Source organism: Diadema antillarum, unplaced genomic scaffold (genome assembly GCF_040938485.1).
Source record: "Diadema antillarum isolate AM-2024a unplaced genomic scaffold, OU_Dant_1.0 scf00000127, whole genome shotgun sequence".
NCBI classification, from domain to species: domain Eukaryota; kingdom Metazoa; phylum Echinodermata; class Echinoidea; order Diadematoida; family Diadematidae; genus Diadema; species Diadema antillarum.
In genome coordinates, this window is record NW_027271016.1 from 1594614 (window position 1) to 1616133 (window position 21520).

Here is a 21520-nt window from a genome sequence, read left to right on the forward strand (position 1 = left end):
TGCATTTAAGATCGCCAAAGTAATTCCAATTTATAAGAAAGGCGACAAACAAGCAATAGAAAATTACCGTCCTATTTCTCTTTTACCTGCATTTTCGAAAATCCTCGAACGCATTATCTATAATAGATTGTATGATCATTTGCTCCAGAACAAAATACTGGCCAAAGAACAGTTTGGATTTCGACCTTTATACTCAACTGAATTAGCTCTTTTACATACCCTCGAACAAATCCTTTCTTCACTCGACAACAAAGAAACCGTGATTGCCCTGTACGTTGATTTAAGTAAAGCTTTTGATTCGCTCGACCATAGCATTTTGCTGCACAAACTGGAACACTATGGTGTTAGAGGTGTACCCCTCAGTTGGTTCAGGGATTATCTGACAGATCGTAAGCAGTTCACATGTATTAATGGCACAAACTCTAGTACTTTACCTTTAACGTGTGGGGTCCCTCAAGGCAGTATTTTGGGCCCTCTTCTTTTTTTGATATACGCTAATGATATAATAAATACATCAAAGTTTTTACAATTCATTCTGTATGCAGATGACACAAATATATTGTTTTCACATAGAGATGTAAATACTCTGTATAGTACTGTCAACACTGAAATGATGTACGTTTGTGACTGGCTCCGAGCTAATAAGCTACAGATAAATGTTGATAAGACAAAATATATGATATTTCACTCTAACAGAAGTTTTCGGCAAGATGTTTCATTGGTTTCGTATTCAGAAATTAAGATAGATAATCGAATTATTGATCAAGTCGATAGTATTAATTATTTAGGAGTTATTATTGATGATAAATTGACTTGGACTAAACATATAAATAATATTCATGGGAAGATAAGTATCTCTATTGGTATAATGCATAAGCTTTGTTCAATACTGCCGAAACATACTCTTTTTATGTTGTATAATGCCTTTATCTTGCCTCATTTTGATTATTGTAGTCTCGTATGGTCTGGAACCAGCTTAACTAATTTGTGTCGTTTATTTGTTTTACAGAAAAAAGCAATTCGAATTTGTTCAAACGCCAACTCTCTTGACCACACCGCTCCACTTTTCAAAAAATTGAATACTCTCACTCTGTCTGACAGTGTCTTAGTCAAACTTGGTCTTTTTATGTATAAATACTCGAATGCAATTTTACCTGACATTTTTGATGGTTCTTTTACACTGAACTGTGCATTACATAACATTGAAATTCGAAATAAGGATAACATTGTGTTGCCATTTTGTCGCTTGAGCATAAAGCAAAAAAATTCTGTTTTATATAAAGGTGCTAAGTTTTGGAATAATTTGGATTCAATTTTTAAGAATGTATCCACTCAAAGTGCTTTTAAGTCTAGATATAAACAATATCTTTTAAATGCCTATTGAATTGTATCAGTCCATCTTTGTTAGTCTTGTTCTGTCTGTTTGTTTTTATTTGTGTAATGTAGTAGCATATGTCTTTTATTTCATCTTATTTGTCTATGTTATCTGTAACTGTCATTAAGTAATCTGAATGTAACTCTGAATTTGCATTTGCATGTATATTCTTATGTATCCAACTCTCCTAAAGGGGATCACTTGTCTCAAGCCTTTGGCTTTCTTTGTGAACTCCCCGACACATTTTACTCTGTATATATTTCCATTTTTATGATTATCAATAAAGTGAATTGAATTGAATTGAATTGAATTGAAGTGAACAGGAGACAGACAACACGCCATATTTGGCAGAGAGTTATACGCACGCATCTGCGCACTTTGCATTTGCACGTGTATGTCTAAAAAAGTGGTGAAGTCTTTTCAACACACACACACACACACACGCACACACACACACACATTTGTTTTTCATATATACGAGTTTGATATCGATGTCATCTACAAAATTCGTCATTTGACAAAAGCAAATGCAAGACAGTGATCAATTTTACCGAAACGCGGTTATTATGTTCACAAACTGAAAAAAGACCGACTGATGTTAATTTTTAGTCCATCAAAATAAACAAGATATCGTAATCGTTTTTTCAATTTTGGGAGAAATTTCCAAGTCGGTAGAGTACTGGCTCTCTTGGGATAATGCATGCACATCGAAATAAGCGAAGACGTAGCCATAATCAATGATTGAGAGATTGGTGTATGGACAGATCATAACGAACTTGCGGCATCCGAGATAATTGAAAAGGAGATATGTTAAAACGTTCTTTATCAAGAGTGCACTGAAATGTTGCAGCACTAGCCTTGTCTGCAATGTGCTCGTGGAACTTTCGTCATCTTGCCCACAAGGTCCAGTGTTATGAATGTCCTTATCTTTTCAGCTGAAACAGACACTCTCTTTTGAATTATATTGAAATAAGTTTACTAAAAAAAAGAAGCCCCATCTCCCCATTACGATTTTCCCCTTCAACTGTTGTTGTTGTTTTTTTTTTTTTTGGGGGGGGGAGGGGGGTTGCTTTTATGTTTCATTATTTTCTATGCAAAAGTGGTCAACCGCTCAAGTTAAAGTGTCTTTAATTCAACGCTCGAAATAAATATATATGTGTATTAAAGTTTTATGTCCTTTCTCGTCACACATCTTGATAATGTACTTACATATATATTCATTGATTGTTGAAGAAAAGTGTGAATATCTTGCAATGTCGCACGTTTCTCTGCACAGATCTACCTTGACGGTCCGTACGGAGAGGGACACCAGGACTGGTACAAGTTCGAAGTTGCCGTCCTCATCGGTGCGGGCATCGGCGTCACCCCGTTCGCCTCTATCCTAAAGGACATTGTCTACCGGTCATCGACCACGGGGAAGTTCCCCTGCAAGAAGGTATATAGTAAACAGACGCTCATTTGTTTAGCCGAAGAATATTTGCTATCTGCTCATAGATATACAAGTAATATTTTTTGGTAAGTTTTTTTTGAGAAGCTGTACACGTAATGTCTATTTAAATCACTTTGGACCAAACATAACTTAATCACACCGTTTGTGCAATGATAAGCCTGTATAGTCGAGTCTATCAGCAGGGAGGGAAAATAATCTTGAAATTAAGCAGCTGAGTTAATGTTGTGATACTTCCTTATTACAACCTTTCCTTGCCTCTCCACTAGCACCCATCCCCATTTTTTCCTGGCTCCTTCGATCCGAACATTTCCTTCAAGGAAATTGTGAGGATTGATTCCTTGTCATCATTTTGTGCTTCTTCTTCCTCTTTTCTTTTATATTTTAGGGGTTAATCCGTTGAAACCGGTTGTGCTCACGGTAAACCCTCCAATTATCAATTAAAGTTAACACGCCCATATGTTACTGATATAAGCTTACTCCATAACACTACACTTGATTTCCTGTAGCCGCAAGTTCAGATAACTCACGTGATATACCTGGAGTGTAGTTCCGCTCTATGTACAGCTTAACAAATCATCCACATTTTATGGTCTTGCCCTGTACCTTTCTTTTATAAGCTTTGGTGTTCGTTGTTAGTACAAATTCCCTATGGTATAGAACAAAACTTTTGTTTCATTTGGGTCCAGTTTTGTCCCATACTATTGTAATCTTTTACACAGTAATCAGAATAGCTATTTTATAATTGGTTCCAAAATTACAAATACCTTCCAGGAAAGGTAGACTTACAGTGTCTGTCTCAAATCAGAATATTTGTACATTTGTCGGATAATTCAGTGAAGATTTCATGATACTAAACATTTCCATCTATATATTTCTCAACACAGGATTTATAGCTGCTAAAAGAGTTGTCAAATTTATCAATGATGACAAGATAATTTCTGCAGCACAACAAAATTGCCCTAGGACTTGATGATGGGTTGGTTGGAGACAAGTCATCCCAATTAAAAAGAAATCAAACGATAGCAATAGAAGAATATCAATACATGTATATAGATTCAGTAAATTCATCGGTGAAATTCTACAAGAAAATTTGACATTCCGTTCAAAAGTTATGATTTTTTCGAAATTTTGGTTTTATTCATGCGCTGTCATTTGAATGGAAAGGCTATCAAGATCTCGGTGTCACAATAATCCAACAATATAGAAAATATCATCTAAGATAAGTCCAGATATTTTCATCAATCTAGCGTGATGAAAGAGGTTTTGACTTACCCCCCCCCCCCTTTTTTTTTAAATTAAGAGAGGGAGAATTATTTTACTCTTTACCTATGGCACACTGCAAAAAGTCCGGTGTTAAATAGTGAACACCGAGCTGGTATTAAATTTTCGGTGCTCAGTTATGGTGTTAAATTAACACCTCCGGATGTCATTTCCAAATTTTAAACTGTTTTTGAAGAATTTCTTAGTAACTGCACTTCTTGTTGATTTTTAATTCAAACAAGACGATCAAGAATTTTACATTAAAATACTAGATTTTTGAAAAAATGTGAAAATAAATTTACACCAAAGTAACACCAGCTGGTGTGGTCTCTTATAGAAGCTGGACGGGTGTTAAACCATTGATATTAACACCAACAAATATCAAATCAACACCATGTGGCGTCGTTTTTGAATTAACACCAGTACAGCGTCAAAATAACACCAGGTACAGTGTCAAATTAACACCACGAAGTGTCAGGTGAACACTTTTCAACACCATCACAGTGCATTTTTAACACCTGTGGGTGTGGTCCTCTATTGTAGTTTGATCGGTGTTAGATTTAACACCCGTGGTGTTAAATCTAACACCGATGTTTTTACAGTGCAGTAACAAGTTAAATGTTTCTGTACTATTCATGAAAGCTGAATGCTTGCAAAGGTGTTCTCTTTATGTTTCCTTTGCATTGCTGCTTACTTTTGTCGTTACATCACACATTATGGAGACTTCTTATTCGTAACATGATCGATGATGGCACATAGATTTACACACAAAAACTTATAACTTCTGAACGCTTCGACTATATATTTTCTTCAAACTTCAGTGATTTGTATATCCTACCGTTTTCTGGCATTTATGGACTCCACATATGTATCAAACATTCTGGAATTGAGCGTTTTACCCGGTCTCTTTACATAGGCCTACATATCCTCCGCACAACTGACGTGATGCTCAATCATCATAGTACATGATCATAATCATGGATATGATCATAATCATAATCATATGATCATAATCATGGATATATTATATCCAAAATGATTGTTACCAGGCTACGCATGAATCTCCAAGTTTAATGCTCATGTAACGACCTCGCCTATAAATTGCGCAATTGTTACGTTTCCTTTTTCTGCTTGCCTGTTTCTAACGTAATTGAGAATAATCATGTGTGTTTGCAAGCGTTGTGAAAAAAATAATGGTAATTACATTGCCCGATGAATGGCAGAAATAGAAACGAAGAGAATTCTTCGTACCCGTTTGTTCAGTTAGCTCCCACTGAGTTCGAGGAATTACAAAAACTACTCGATGTCTTCTAAACATTCAACAAATAGTTCAAGTAATGAATAGTGAAATGTATATCATGTGCACCAAATTCGTACACTGAGATTGAGAAGTAAAAACTGCTCTGCCTAAGAGGGCATTTGGTTCGCACTCGCACGTAGACGTACGAATTCTATACAAGCTACGACACGTTAAACCACCGAGAGCTAGTTTGGAGGAAATATTGAACGAATCCTTTAATTCCCGGGCACGTTATTAATCAGTAGCCACCTATGTCTTCCGCCATCGCTCATGTAAACGTCTTTGTAGTGCCCTGATGTGGCCTGTTTAACATTGGACCCTAAGCTGTTGGATTAATAGCCGTGGTTTCCTGTGATTGTAACCTTGCGAACCGGCCCATCCTACTTCCTCGCAAAATATTTTTTGGGTACCGACTTCCTCATTTGAGAACACCGACGTGCTCACTTTAGATGGTCGAGAAAACGAAAGTGGTTCGAAGAGATCTCTTCTTAAAAGTCGGTGAGAGTAATCGACTCACACAGTTGCACGTTCCGCACGTAATTTTTTTTCTGGAGCTGGCACGATGCGTCATGATAGTGTTTCGATTCAGTGTTGCAAAACAAATAAGAACAGAACGTAAAGAAATCAAAGCTGGAATAGTACGATGCTGATTATTTGATTGGGTTTATTTTAGAAGACGTTTGCCGTGGTGTTATATTAAGGAGTTACTGCACTGAAGCCGAGGGTTTTTCCTATCTTTACTCTTTCCTTCCTTTCTTCGTCAAATCATTCTCTCAACTTTGCGAACAGAGAAAGAAGCTGAGGCTTCTGGTTATGACATCAGTTTCTAATATCGACGTAAAGCCACTTATGTTCTCCCATTCCCCAGACGTGAGCATGGAAGTCAATACAATTTATGACACAGAAATAGAATGTGTATATCTTTTACCACCTGTCTGTACTCCTTATGAAATTTATGTAGGTATAATGATTCATAAAATTCATTAATCTCTTTCTTCTGTTCTGTCTGTCTGGTAATGTCTGTCCTCTTTTGAATTTTTTTTTTCATATTTCACTGTTGTAACTAAGAAAGTTTAAGTGTTTGAGTCGATTTCATGAGTTGTTCACACTGTACAAGCATTTTTTTCTGTTCTGTTGTTCACACTGTACAAGTTCTGCTTTTAACGTCGGATCCCTCACTTTTTTCTCTCTCTCAGAACACAGATAATGTAACAAGTTTGGTTTGAATCTATTCACACATGATCTCAATTCGTTGATTACCTCTAATTTTAATTTTACAATCAATCAATGTGTGCACAAGAGCATTCGTGATCTTTTTTTTTTTAATATCATGATCTGTGGAAGAAAACAAATGAATTTAATTAGATAATTAATTACCTTCTAAATCAGGCTGATAAACGTGCTTGAATCCTGGCAAAGGTAATGAGAATTTTAACTATATAATTTCAAGGTGCAAAATCAGAGGATATCATTTTTTTTTTCAAACGTCGGATCGGACAGGTCTAGTTAAAATTGACCTTATTAGCTCACATTCCTTGATTGGACTGGCTGTGGCGTATTAAGTAGTGATTACATGTTTCTGTTATGACTGCTTATTTGAAGTACGATACAACCTTCAGCAGTGGAAGCATGTCATAACGAGGTCCTTGGAACCAGGAAACTTTGTTATATCAAGTAGCCAAGTTTTTTACATCAGTAATAGTCGGTGAACAATGTGGAGCAAGGCAAATTGATTTCACTCCATGGAGACTTTTTTAAAGAATAGTTTGTTATGTCAGGTATTTCGTTAAGTCACAGCTCCTCATATGGAGTTTGCATTATTCATTTATTTTTTTTCTGTTTTTATTTGTCTGGTTTTATTAGTAACTTCATTTATGATTTCTTTTTTTGTTTGTTTAAAAGAAATGTTAATTTCTCATACTCCAAAAGGGGTCGAAGGAAATTTTTCCAATGAAAGTTCAAAGTTCAAAGTTTATATCGGCTTGCTATTCAAAATAGTGACGTCACTGTTATTTTTTTTTCCCCCGGAAGGTTTACTTTGTGTGGGTGACTCGAACCCAGAAACACTTCGAGTGGCTAACTGACATCATCCGCGATGTCGAGGAAAACGACACCAAGGACATGGTCTGCGTCCACATCTTCATCACCCAGTTCTTCCAGGAGTTCGACCTCCGCACCACCATGCTCGTGAGCCCCTCTCAGTCTTATGAATGGTCAATGCTTAAACATGACATCAGTGTTTTCATCAACTCGCTTCTCTAATGAGCACTCAAACATCACGGGAATTAGCTTCTTTGTTTCCAACATACAAAGTAGCACTTCCCTCGATAGGAAGTTCACACTCTACTTAATCGATGGAAGTGGTGTAACGCACTTTCTACCACTTTCATTCTTCCCGAACTAGAAGCTCGCCCTGATTTAATTTTCACTCTAACAAAGTCCGCAAAAGAGAGAGCAGTCTTGTGTTGTGACAGACCAAACTAGGCGTAATCTTAATTAAGAGAAAACTTTTTAGCGAAATAGGGAAATGGTCGTTCGAGTGTAAACAGCTGTCAAAGATCCGAGCTTGGTCAAAAGCCAAAGTTAATGATCTTTTTTTTCTTTTTTCTTTTTTGGTCAATCTCTGATTTTGTATAAGATAGAATGATAAATACTGAAAACAGACCTTGCGTAGGAGTTCCGGATCACAGTTGCATAAGGATATAATTTGCCGTTGTTGTTGTAGTTGTTTATTCGGATAAGAGCCTGAACCTTATTTGTCACTGCAATTGATTTTGCTTGATCACGGAGTGACGTAGCAGTCTGCAAGCAAAAAGTAAAAAATATCAAACCCTGAGGGACGCAGCTCCAAATTTTCCGTCGACATTCCCCCGCCCCTCGCTTTCAACACTTATAACCCCTCCCACCCCCTAAAAATGAACACATCCCCTTGCTCGAGCGCGCATACACACACACACACACACACACACACACACACACACACACACACACTCATACAATTATAATTCGATATTTGACGAAGGAAACATTGTAAACAAATGAGCTTAACTTTTGCCTTTTCATTCATTTATATGCATGGCTTAAAGTCGAGTAATCATATGTGGATTGTATTGCTTTATCTGAGTGTCAGGCAGGTTTTTTTCTTTTTTTGTCAGTCAGAATAAAAGTCACAAGGTAATGTATGATTATGTTACGGTATTGAACTGAATCGATTTATCTATATTAAATGCGAGTCTAAAACAAAATGCACATTTTTTTTTTCAAAAACTACACTTACAACCCATCAATGTAATGCAAAATGCATAAACATAAATATGAAAGCGGAAAAAGAGCATGAGTTGGCGTCAATCAAAATGAAACTATTTGTTCAAAATCATTATGTTACTAGAAACGTAAAAGACTAACTTGTGGAGATTATTTAAGTAAAGTAAAGCAGTAGGGCCGGGTAAGCTCTGTATTTCTTTTTAGATTCACCAGGTTACTTTCCAGTTTTCACAGACAGTCTTGTTGCAAACATAATATGCAGCTGCCTACAAAAGAGCAAATACTCTATGATCAACCGTAGGACGCCATTCATACCTTTTGTTGTTGTTGTTGTTGTTGTTGTCGTTGTTGGCTGTATAGGGAATGAACTGAATACCTGAATATAAGAAAGACCCAAGTCCAGTAAGGATAATTTTGAGGAATTAAAAAAGAAACACACATAGATAACATTATGATATGTTTGGTTTTTCAATTATGCGAATGTTATGTATACAAAGTAAAATATGAAGCAGTAATTTAGATAATTATATCCATTATTTCCATTACAGCGAAAGGGGTCTCCAATTGGATGATAGCCAAAGTGGAGCTTGGGAAGTTCTCACTGTCATGAATTCAACTGTCTCTGCCTAGGCCTATGCATAATATAACACGGCCTCATTTGTAGTTCCATGGGGGGATTGTGAGATTTAATCAAATGCTAACGCACAGTGATATTACGCTGAAAAAAAATTTAAACATGTACGTCTTTTTGTTTAATGTATCTGTAAAATATTTTAAATTTCACCCTTGTCTATCTACAGTATATCTGCGAGCAGAACTTCTACAAGGTGTCGAGCAGATCTCTGTTCACAGGGTTGCGATCCGTCACCCACTTTGGTCGACCCGAGTTCGTCAGTATGCTGGATTCTATTCGCCAGAAGCACCCCGACGTAAGCCAGCCTCTTCTGCCCATAGTCACCTCCCTGCACAAACACACAATGCGTCCTTCTTTTCATTCCCTCCCCCTTTATTTCTGCACCTGATTCCCTCTCCCGTAGAAAGCAGAAGTCAGATTTAGATACATACAGTTTTCTCCAACGGGAATTAATTCAATTTGGCGTGTTGTGAAGTGGTAACAAAAGCTAAGGCATCACCGAGAGCGTTAATACCGTTAGCACACTCATCCTGTATTGTCACTGACAAAAGCTTCCAGTGGTGATGACAAAGTCAATGATAATATACTACGAACAATGATTACATTTCGCTATTCCGAAGGTTCGTTGATATGAAATAAGGTTCGTAAGGGCGCACCTTATTCTCTTTCACTTTAACTTACCAATTTTCTTTTTAACGGATTAACGAACCTCAATTTTTGGACTATCGAACCTTCGGAATAATGAACCTTATTTCATTTCTGGTTGAACGAACCTTAGGCATGACGATCATCACCCATGAACAATATCCTAGAGATGATTGGTCCTACAATGAAGTTAGAGACTGTCCGTCTGTTTACGTCGATGTATAGGACAATATTTGTCAATCAGTTGCGATAGAGACTGCTGTATTTTTCATCATGCGCGTCTTTTGTGATCCCCCCCCCAAAAAAAAAATAAATAAATAAATAAATAATTACACATGACAATATCCCCCTCAAAAAAAGAAGAGTTGTTCTGGAAAATATTTCTATCGCACTCTTCAATATATAAAAATAATCCCAAAAAAAAAAAGTAGTTACCAGTTTGGTAAGAAGGTTTCCTGAGTTATTTTGGGAACGGTGTTGTATCCACGTTGACCTTCGTGCCCCGGATGTAAAAGTGGTACCGTTGTCGTGGTGGCGTTTGATTTGATTTGATTTGATTTGATTTATTGGTTTCTGTATCATCATTGTACATACACATTCATATACAAACATAAATATAAGTTGCATTTTCTTCTTCATTGCCTTTGTACAATGCACAGCAAGAGTACGACAAAACATACAACAATGAATAATACAGAGGGGCAACAGCATAAGCGTGGCTTGATTTGCGTGCAGCCCCCGTAGCATAACATATATACATTGTACATCGGAAGGGGAATAGGAGGGAGGGATGACTTGCATAGAGATAGGATAGTTGAAAGGAGAAATGGAAAGGAGAGGTTTGTCTGCTTTCACTAAAGGTTTATACAAAATAAGATCACTTGTATCACTGATTAGCAAGGCATGACAAAATATTTTCTCACCGAGGTACAGGTGAACAGTTGATACATAATTATTATTACATAGTAAATTGAATGCGTCGATATTTCTGCGAAAGAATTTTGTGTATAATACATTAACAATGACAATGGAATTACTGATATCCAGAAAGCAACATTGTTTTTACAGCTTTACTAAAAGAATACATGGACTTTAAACTTCGAATTTCAGAAGGAAGAGAATTCCAAACATCGGGTCCGGTGTGTCTGACAGATTTCAGAGCCATCACTGTTTTGGGATTACATAAATTAAACTTATCAGATTGTCTTGTTGCGGTTGGATAAGAATGTATGTCCTTGTTTAATTGAAATAGTGAGTAAAAAGAAGATGGCAACTGACCATTATGTAAGCGGAACATAAAGAGTGAGTTTTGCAAAAAATTAATGTCATTTACCTTAAGTGTTTTGAATTCTGCGAATAAAGGATCTGAATGGTCTCGATAACCTGAGTTGGTGCATATTGCAGGGCCTTCCGAATGAATGGCGCTAGCACAAAGGAAACTAACCAAACCTATTTCACCTATGGAGAGCTATTCGTTGGGAGATTCTGGTGGCATTTCAATCGCCCGGTACTTCTGTCTGTCTGTTAATCTGTATCAGTACTGTGATATAAATACTATTGTACTACGTCTACTGCTCCATAGTGCAGTACTCATATCTCGTAGTATTCATAATGATATTCGTTCGGATTTAATGACAGGGATAACACAGAATACTTGAAATTGGAGAAAAACAAACAAGCTATCATTCATTATATGAAATTATGACAATTATCCTATCAACGGGCTTACTTTATTGCATTTTCCTTTTCCCCGCCGCTTTGACGATGCGTTTCAGGTGAAGAAATACGGTATCTTCAGCTGCGGGCCGGCTGCTTTGAACAAGACTCTCGGGGTGGCCGTCGCACAAATCCGGAAGGACAACGCTGGCATCGTGTTCGAGCTCCACAACGAGACATTCTGAGTTTGCGGACGTCATGGAGGTGCGAAAGATACACATCCGACGACTCATAGTCCTCCGTTTGTGTATTTTTTTTTCACGTCCTTTTCTTCCCGCAATTAAGAGGCTGTGATTCATTTTTTGAGTACGCGAATATTTACGCGTGCACAAAGTTGAGTGTTTATCGATATGTTGCGTTGTGCCTATCATAATTATGAAGCTGCAAGGAGTAAACGTCACTGGGGACGTTTTGATGTCGGAATCGTGGAAGGGTGGCCAATGTTGATAGTATCACATGACATATATCATCCTCTTAGATAAAAGATAAACAACAGATAGAAATCCTTAAATTTGTAGTTGTTTGAAAATAAAGCTTTTGTAGTCGAAATCTTGTAAGATGCAAATCATAATTTGGATGTTGGATTTATATGATATATGATTCATATTTATATGATATTGTTCTTCCAACCAAAGAATGGGTTTGTCTTTTGATTAGTGGCGCGAGTGACTCGAATGTATAGGCATATATATGTATATAGTTGTATATGAAGAGTTTGAATGGAAAAACAGATACACGCCATTTTGAAAGTTTTTAAGTATATAAGATCATCAAATAGAAAAAAAAATACATTCCTTCAATGATATTGCTCTTGTTACATAATATGAATTATTTCTAAGATGTAAATAGAATTTTTAAATGTATTTTAATCATTTTATTTTTATTTTCCTCCAGCTTCAATTTCAGATATCTGAAGTTAATAAAAATGGATATGACAGTTAAGTTTTTGCATTTGAACTCTTCATAATATTTGTAACCAACTGCCGTAGCTTGCTTAAGATATCGCCAGTAATGTAGAAATGTGTTGTAAGAAGAACTCGCAACATTCATATCGTCTTTCACTGTCTAACATGTCTATTATACTATGCAATGATCTTGGTATAAAATGGGGAGATTTTAAGGTGGTTTCTTTTTTATTTTTATTTTTTTGCGCGCATAACACGTGTTGACCAGTGTGTGTGTATGTCTTTGCCGTATATATATATCATAAGCACCAATTTTCGTCAGAATCAATCTTTGTTCATAAAGAAAGTTGCCTGTTCGTCAGTTGAGCCCAGATAACGTGATTAGTGTTAACTGCTTGGATACTTATCATTTGTCATGTTTGATGTCATTGTTTTTCCTTAAAGCGAGGAAGACAAATATGAGGGAATGTATCTATGAAATGTGTGTGTATGTTTGTATGTATGTTTATGCTAATCAGCATGGGTATTTTATCAACAGAAACTGTGACGAGTTGCGATCTACCATCTCGACTTTATAATCCAGTTATTTATAATCCAAAATCAATGTGATGCATCAAAGAAATGTTATACTGTTTATTATATTGAAAGCGTGGGGATTGGCTTGTCAATATTTCAAGAAGACTATACGGTCAAATGGTTAGCATCAAAGATTACAGTGATTATACATTATGTCATAATAGTATAGGTTCAGAGGGAAAATCCCATGAACTGTAGCAACAATTCAAAATTAATGAGCCATAAAAAATGAATTCTTTGGAAAAATCTACGTTCATTTTAGATGTTTTCATAAGTATAATGTGTGACCATGCGTCACAAAACAAACAAAAAAGTCGTATAACCTGATTTTCTGTAAGAATTCAGAACAGAGGAAAAGGGAAAACCCAGTCAATTTCTATTTTCTTTTTATGAACGAGCAATTCTTTCCTTAATGTAATTCTTAGGTTTGAGATCATAAAACGAATGGGAAATTATGTTTTTGTAGTGTTTTTCGAGGACACTTTTTTTCGGTCTGACGTAGGCTTTTTCAGATTTACGGATTCGGAGCACCTGAAATCCTTCAAACACTTTTCACTTTTAAATCTAATAACCTTTGAAAGTATTATGCTATTAACTTCGAAGTTAGTTCCCGTCATGAATATGTACTAAATGATGGCAAAATTTCAGTTCAATTTAATAATCCCTTCGCAGTGGTTTCTATGGAGATTTGTATCCTGACATTTGTACCATTCCTTGCAGAGAGCATGCACAGCTGGGTCAGATTACGCACTGGACCAGACCCTGAACGTGCTAAGCTTCCAAGTCTCTTTTCCCTAAGTACAGTCACTTTTCCAGAGTGTGTACTCTCATTCCATTAGTTAGATGGATTCGAAAAGTCCATTTGTATTGAATTATTTGTAATGTTGACAGCTTTGTTTTTTGTTTTTTTAGAATCTATCCTACACTAAAAACCCACGTCTGGCGACTTTTTGGTGGATTTGTGACGCAGGGTCACATAATAGGTGATAAGATTTTATCTATTTTGTTGAATTTTATGTGTTCATATTCAAAAATAGAGAGGGTATAGCCCTTTCATATACGTGGTCTTCCACATGGTCCTGTATTATAAAAAATATCAGACAGAGAAATTCTACAGCACAAATCATACAAACATACAAACACAGAACATGAAAGTACAAGTTAATTGCTTTCATCTGATTACGTGAAATGAAAAAGGAAGAAAGACCATAATTATGAATAATTGTCAATGTGTGGGGAAGAAATTCTACAGCACAAATTACATAAACGCAGAACATAAACGTACAAAAAGTATATTCATTGCATAAAAAAAGAGGAAAGAAGCATAAATAAATTGCATGTGCATTATTGTTATCTCATGCAATTGCACATTAAAATAAAAACGTTACTTCATTAATCTGTCGCTTAAAATTCCTCAATGTTTCATAGCATCTCCTTTCAAAAGGAAGAGTATTCCATGAAATTATTCCCATATTTACAAGTTTTTGAATAAAATTCTGTTTTACAGCGATGGACTTTAAGAAGTCTCTTATCAGTATTTCTCGTTTCTCTCTGAACTTTATCATCTAATGATACAAACTTACTGCTCAGTTGGGGGTAAAACATTCTTATTATGTACACATTTAAACACTTTAGAAAATAATTAGAAATATATGAAAAAAATAATTATTTCAAAGTACTAAAGTTCTGCAAAAAAAAAAGTTGAGGCAAACTAAACCAATTTAATTCATTTAATAAATCCTAAGACGGAATTTCCCACGACTTACGAGCCATAAAATACCTTTATAATTATGATAAAGTTCTATTCGATATTCTATGATACTATTGTCATGTCAGTTACTTAATTTCTTTAAATTGATTAGAAAATCTCTGTATAAGGAACGTTCTGGAAAAAAAATCATACTAAAAGTCCGAATCGTTTTAGTAAAAAAGTGATTTCTGTAATTTCTACAGTAATAAAAGAAACTCTGACGAAAGAGATGTAGTTTGTTTCATTTCAGCACATACATCTATTACTTGCTTACAAGGCTTGTGTAAATTGGCCGAATTTTGCGAGAGTCATGTTGGGCTATATATAGAATTGTCATTTTCTTTAATAATTTCTACATCTTTTATCAATGACAATGCGCGAAATGTAGTTTTCAGAATCGGTTGCTTCATGATGTGTCAATAATTGTTTGTGTGTGATTGTGTAGTTCCTTTCCATCAAAGCTAAAGTGGAGACTATATTCTTGAGAGCATTACTGATGCCGTGAAAGATGAGCGTGTATGTTTTTTTATAGGAAAGCGTGTGTCTTTAGTGTCTGTTACGCAGTATATTGAGTGAGTAGGAGACAGGATTGGAGAAAATGGAAGTTACCAAACTTCGTCAAATTTTTCAAGTTTTACCACGTCACTCTGCAAACAGAGCGATTTAGACTTTTAACTATTCTTTTGCCCTTTTGTGACAGATGAAGTCATTTCCAAAATATGTGAATGCGCAACCTGTAAGCTTGAGTCTAAAGCTCTAATCTGGTGGTGGAGAAGTACGTCAATGTCACAAATCGTACATTTCAAAGTTCAGTTGTTTCAAGAAATCACATCCGCCACGCCTTTGTCCTTTTTTTTTCCAGTTCGGTGTTTTCCCATAATAATCACCTGAAAATGCACCTTTCAATACAATTGCAAAAATTGCGCATTCGCCTAAGGTCGCACACTAAACAACAACTACACACACGCACAAACGCAATCGCACAAGGCACAAACACACACACACACACACACACATACACACATAGGGAGCAGTCATACAGAAAAACACACAAAGATGCGTCAAGCAAAACACGGGCGATCAATGGGGTGACTATGACGCATGTGTTATTTGCCTTGAAGTGGTTGTGTGTACAAACAAAAATGCCATTTCTCTTCAACACAATAAGATTGATTTTATTCTTGAAATGAAATACCAACCATGCGCTTCCTCATTGACACCATTTTGTATTCCCCCATTTTTATTTCTTTTCATATACTTTATCTGTCCCTGACATTTGCTTGAAAAAAAAGAAGAATAAACTTGCTGCATTGCTAGGAATAGTTTATATTGCACTTAGAGGAGAATTATCCTTATATACACGTAGATTCTGTAAGTGCAGAAGTATGAGAAGTATGTACATAAATTAGTGAAGTTCGAGAAAAATATGATGGTCCTCTTACAAAGAGTATAAAATAGATGTTATTGCGGTGATCGTCAGTTCTGACTATAAAAAAAAGCATGCTTGAAACATCAATGAAGATATGATAGATAACTTTTATTTCGGATACCTCCTGTCAGACATGCAGGACCAAGGATGTTTACATTTTCCCAATGATCATAGCCACTCTTGATTCATGGCGTCAAAGGTCAGCAACTTCATAGGAGGTATTTAGACGGCAATGTACACACAATCAACTCTATGCTCAGTGAAACCACTTCGTTTGTTTAGTGTGTCTCCCTGCGGTCTTCCTTCTACTGTCAACAGAGGGCATACTTTCATGTTAAGGCGTTAAAAGCCCTGTAATACCCTCTGTTTAGAGTACACATCATACAATATATTTACAATTAAACGTTACCCCACTGTTATATATACGCCATACACTCCACAGTAGTTGACGAAATAAAACCACTTGGTACAAACGTTACGCATGACACCACCGTCCATTAGACGCGTACGCACAGTGGCATCTGAAATCCAGCAACAAGTAGATTTGCACCATAATCTTTTAAAGATTATCATTACACAAAAGTCCCCATTGCTTTGAGCTGGTGCTCACTCCAGCAGGTCAGTAAGTATCAAAGGGAAAAAGCTCGGGGTATTGGGGACAAGCAGTATTATCACCAACTGCTCGTCTACTCTGCCATACCCTCCTACTCTCCCATTGAGCATAGCAGCAACTGCTCACAATCATACATTATTTATATTACTTATGAGTATCAAATCAGTTCGTACATCTGATCTCACATTACAGTATTGCCAAATCATTCAAGAAAAGAAATAAAAACTGGAACTTGCTACCACTTCCTTCATCCCATAACACACTCATCCCCCGTTTTTGTTTTGTTTTTATTTGCGTGGTTGTTGGTTTGCTCTTTTTTAAGAAGAAGTAGGAGGTGAAGAATACAGTAACTATGTGGTTTGTGAACGGCAAAATGTCTTGTAACTTCCACTTTAATGAATGAGCTAAGTCGGAATAATGCTTCTCCTAGTTGTTGTTGGTTTTTTAATAGTTTAATTCAAAGTACTAATAGCTGACCATTCGGTGTAGCGTGTACTTGTGCCACGCCCGTCGGCAAAGCAATTGGTACTTCAGTTTCTGTTTTGTCATCGTAGCTTTGGAGTGACTATACAAAAAGCATAATGACCATGACGTTGTTGAGTGACCTGCGAGCCATTTAGCCCCCTTCTATTATCGCAAAAGTTTTGCGTAAGTGAAGTTAAAAAAGACTAATCCAATGCCTCACCGAAGGACGTCATGCGGGCTGATGACATAAATTCTGGTCAACTTAGACAACAATAGTTTCAAATGCCCCCGAGGGCCTCAACTAGTTATTCAGAAACAGGATTTGATTCGTATAGGTGAAAAAAGGTAAACAACAACAACAAAATCAATAAATGCTTTGCGACTTTTCCGTCACAGGAAACTTGTCACGAACAATAGGAAATGACAAGCCCTCTTTTACCATTGTTATCAGTGGCGGATGAATATCAATCGGTGGCAGGCTTCACGAATACGCTTTATATGAATATTCACGATGGGGGCGTGTCTGTATCTGAGTGGGTGTTTCTCTCCTCTCTATGCCTCCATGATTCTGTGGAAGTTGGGATCGCAAATTAGCATACGATTCCGGTAGGAATCCAAAGAATTGCTTAGGCTGGAAGACAAGGGAGAAAAAGGCGAGAGGGACAGAGGGGGACAGAAGCGTGTATTCTGAGAGTGGATCTCTATTGAAAAGAAGGAATAGGCCCGAGCCGTATGTGTCTGTGATACACAGGCGGCTTGTTGACTGTGTGAACGATAGCGACTGGTCCTGCTGAGCTGTTGCTTGGTGCGACTACACACCCTTTCGTGCAGGGTGCATTTTATTCGACACCGTACTTCCCTGTTGCGATATCTCGTCAGCTTGGCGTAAATTGGCACCAACTCTGTCGGAGAGAGACCGACGACTTTCTCAAGATGGTTCTACCTCGGGCACGGGGTCCAGTACTCCTCATCGTCTTGCTGACGATCGGGGGAAGATGTTCAGGTAAGTTATGTAGTCATCACGACAACTTGTTGGCCTATATGTCACTCCCGTTACGAAACTTGACTTATCACAACCATTATTCTCTCACCCGTGCCAGGCAGCTCCTTAAGATAGTTTGTTTTGTACTGATGATATTATAATTCGGATCGAGCCAGCTACAATACGCAGTTTCAGTTCTCACGTATATGAATATATGAATATACAAACACACTTTCACAGTGTAAACACATACGATGCATAAATTGTGCAAGCATGCATGTGCATGTAAAAACTTAAAAAAACAAAAATCAGCATTCAGTTTCCATTCATATATATGACCCATTGCACAAGTTTTTGATGTGAATGCTCTCAACACCGCTATTTCGTATTTACTTGCATGATGTACATTTTATGTACTCTAACGTAATGTACTTTGAATACGTTATACTTCTGTATGATGAATGATAATCTGTCCTGAGAACACCTGTTTCATCACACTGCAATACCACAGTGATATACTGTATAAAGAAACATGAACTTTGGAAAAGTTTTTGCTCCACATGTTAATTGCTATGCTGACAGTCCGACAACCAGTAAAGCGTAGGCCTACCAATGGATGAAAGTGGATGAAAGTGGTATATCTACTCTGTTATAGTCCAGCAAGTGTCCAAATTGTAGGGGATGTCTTTTTCGTATCATTATGATCACGCGCCAGGGCATCTTACCCTGAGGATCACTGCCGCCATAAACTCAGTCCTTTTAATGAGAAATGATTTTAGATGTATCAGCGTGTTCCATATCGGTATTGAGAAATGAAAACAAAGTGGAGACACGTTTATGGAATGCAGTACTGTTCAGGTGTGAAACAGATAAATTCATCAGAAGAAAAAAGAAAGAAAGTGAACATTTAAGAAATAACGCAGCATTAAAAAAAAAGTATGTAAAATGAAGTCGAGATACTACGGCAACGGATTAACTTTACGTAATAGAAAACGATCAGAGAGGTAACATGAAGCGGAAGTGATTCATTTTTTCTTTCTTTCCATTCCTCTTCTGGAAAGTGCTGAATTCGCAGCTGGCAGGTTCCATACTCTGTGCAGATTTCGTAACCCGATCCTTCAAGTGGTACAGCACAGAGCGGAAACGAGTTTTAAGTGCTATTATAGTATTCAATGCATGTCCAATAATCAAATGTCGTATGAAGAGCGAGGTGTAGCAGAGAGGGGCAACAGTTCAAAGCGAAAAATAAATGGTAAATTCAAGATCTATCGTCGATTTTGGTACATGTATGTAACGGGGAGGAAGCAAGTTCCGCTTGATCACATATTCCAAATTACAATTGCGCGACATGTTCATTTTGTTTTATTTTTCAAGTTATAATACAATGCACAGATGCAGACAGACACACACACACATGAACATTCATGGTTCTGTGCATACTGAAAAAAAAAGCTAATAAGCAAAAATCAACCTTGGACTAACAGTACGTTGGCTGGTAGTCACATTCCTGTGCCTTCTTGCTGAAAAGTAATCATTGTTCCATGTTTATTTCCGTACGTTTTTACACTTCATACCAAAAGCGATCATGTTTAACTGACAAAATGGATACCGAACGAGACATTAAAATTACTGATGCTCAATCATCATGACACGAACTTAAAGATGAGTGACTGGATGCATTAAACTGGCGATGCTCGCGGAAGTCTCCCAATGTTTATCTAATCTATTTATTGACATACCTTCATGGATGAATGTTAAATTTTGCCTGTAATATATCCTGTCAATTCATTCCTTCTTCTTTTCAGTGTCTTTAAACAGAATTTGATGTGGGATAGCTGTCTATCCGAGTAACAAATCCCAATCTTAGAGAAACAGGCTCAGAGTTCATGTTTTTCTCTCCCCTTCCACCAATCGGAGTAGACTATCAATCCACTCCATGCCATGCGAGACAGCCACGGCTCACCGACCATAACTCCCCGTGCAAGTCGCTGTTATTTCCGTCTTGGGCATGGCGTATGTGCATTGTGAGCAAGAACTTATAGCAAGGCAGACCCACTGAAACTTTGTAAACTCACTCGGGCAGACTCAACCTCGACATAATGGCCTAAATACCAGCTTGTAGCTTGCCCAGCGTAGTCATTCAGGACTTCACAATGCAAGAATGCAAGAAATAGCTTTCTGTGTCGTGATCAACACGAAGGAGTTGTTTTCTACTACTATAATACTCGAAGTTGTTGTTGTTGTCGCGGCCTTATGTATTTCCTGTTTTATTTCGGCGTTGCTGGTTTGTCTATCACCTCCCGAGCCGTCGGCTCCAGGCAGCTGCGACCGGTGCCGTCGGCCGCAGGAGAGTATCCTACATCGAATGGCGCGGGTTTCGTCCCCTCTCCGCCTCCGTGTCGACGTCGAGGACGAAAAAGAAAAATTAATTAGCCACATGCATAATGCATTTTTGTGCGTGACGAAAGAGCCGGCCGAGCGTTTCAATATTCACGGAACCTGCGCTGGCCTCCTACTTTCTCGATCTTCCATCTTTTAGCTTGCAGAGACACTGGGGGATACTAAAGATGATGGTGCAGCGAAATCTCTGACATCTTCCGGCGGACGCGCACGCACACACACAATGTACCTCGCAGAACTCTACACACTCTACACTGTGTGTATAGTTCTGTGATGTACCTTTGCCTCCGCCTGTTACGTGTACTGAATGTATTGACGATGGTTACACGAATCTGTGTGTGCGTGATATGGACTACACGGGCATTTACGTACAGTTCGCCATTATTGGCGTCCCCAAATGAAAACAACGAACGTTGTTATGTAATTGTATTTTGCACAACTGCAGAATACTATATGCAGCTCAGGTACGTCATTTAGTTTGCTCGCCGTTTGCTCTCAAGTCCGATGTCATTGTACGCAGACTGTTTAGGACGCGGCTAAATCTATTTGCCGATCGTACCCTTCCATATCAGATTACACGCGCAGCTGTGTCCATTCGTTTACTGCAGAGCTGCTGTAATCATACATATTCATAAGATGAGCGGACGTAGAGGAAAACCTCGCTTTGCCGACCGCCTATTTTTAAAATTGGAAGTGGAAATAGAATGTGTGGTTCTATGGTCTATCAAACCAAGTTTTGGTGACAAAAAAAAGAGG

The 21520-nt window shown here is 37.4% G+C and overlaps 1 protein-coding gene and 1 pseudogene across 1 annotated transcript in view; both read left to right on the forward strand.

Annotated features, from left to right (window-relative positions):
• Positions 1-11925, forward strand: part of LOC139720373 (dual oxidase 2-like) — a 48981-nt pseudogene extending 37056 nt beyond the window's left edge.
• Positions 11926-18051: 6126 nt separating this feature from the next.
• LOC139720352 (dual oxidase 2-like) overlaps positions 18052-21520 on the forward strand; it is a 36919-nt gene continuing 33450 nt past the window's right edge. Inside the window, exon 1 of the mRNA XM_071631720.1 lies at positions 18052-18385. Within this exon, the coding sequence (XP_071487821.1) occupies positions 18316-18385 (70 nt within the window). The 5' untranslated portion in view covers positions 18052-18315. The remainder of the gene's footprint in view (positions 18386-21520) is intronic.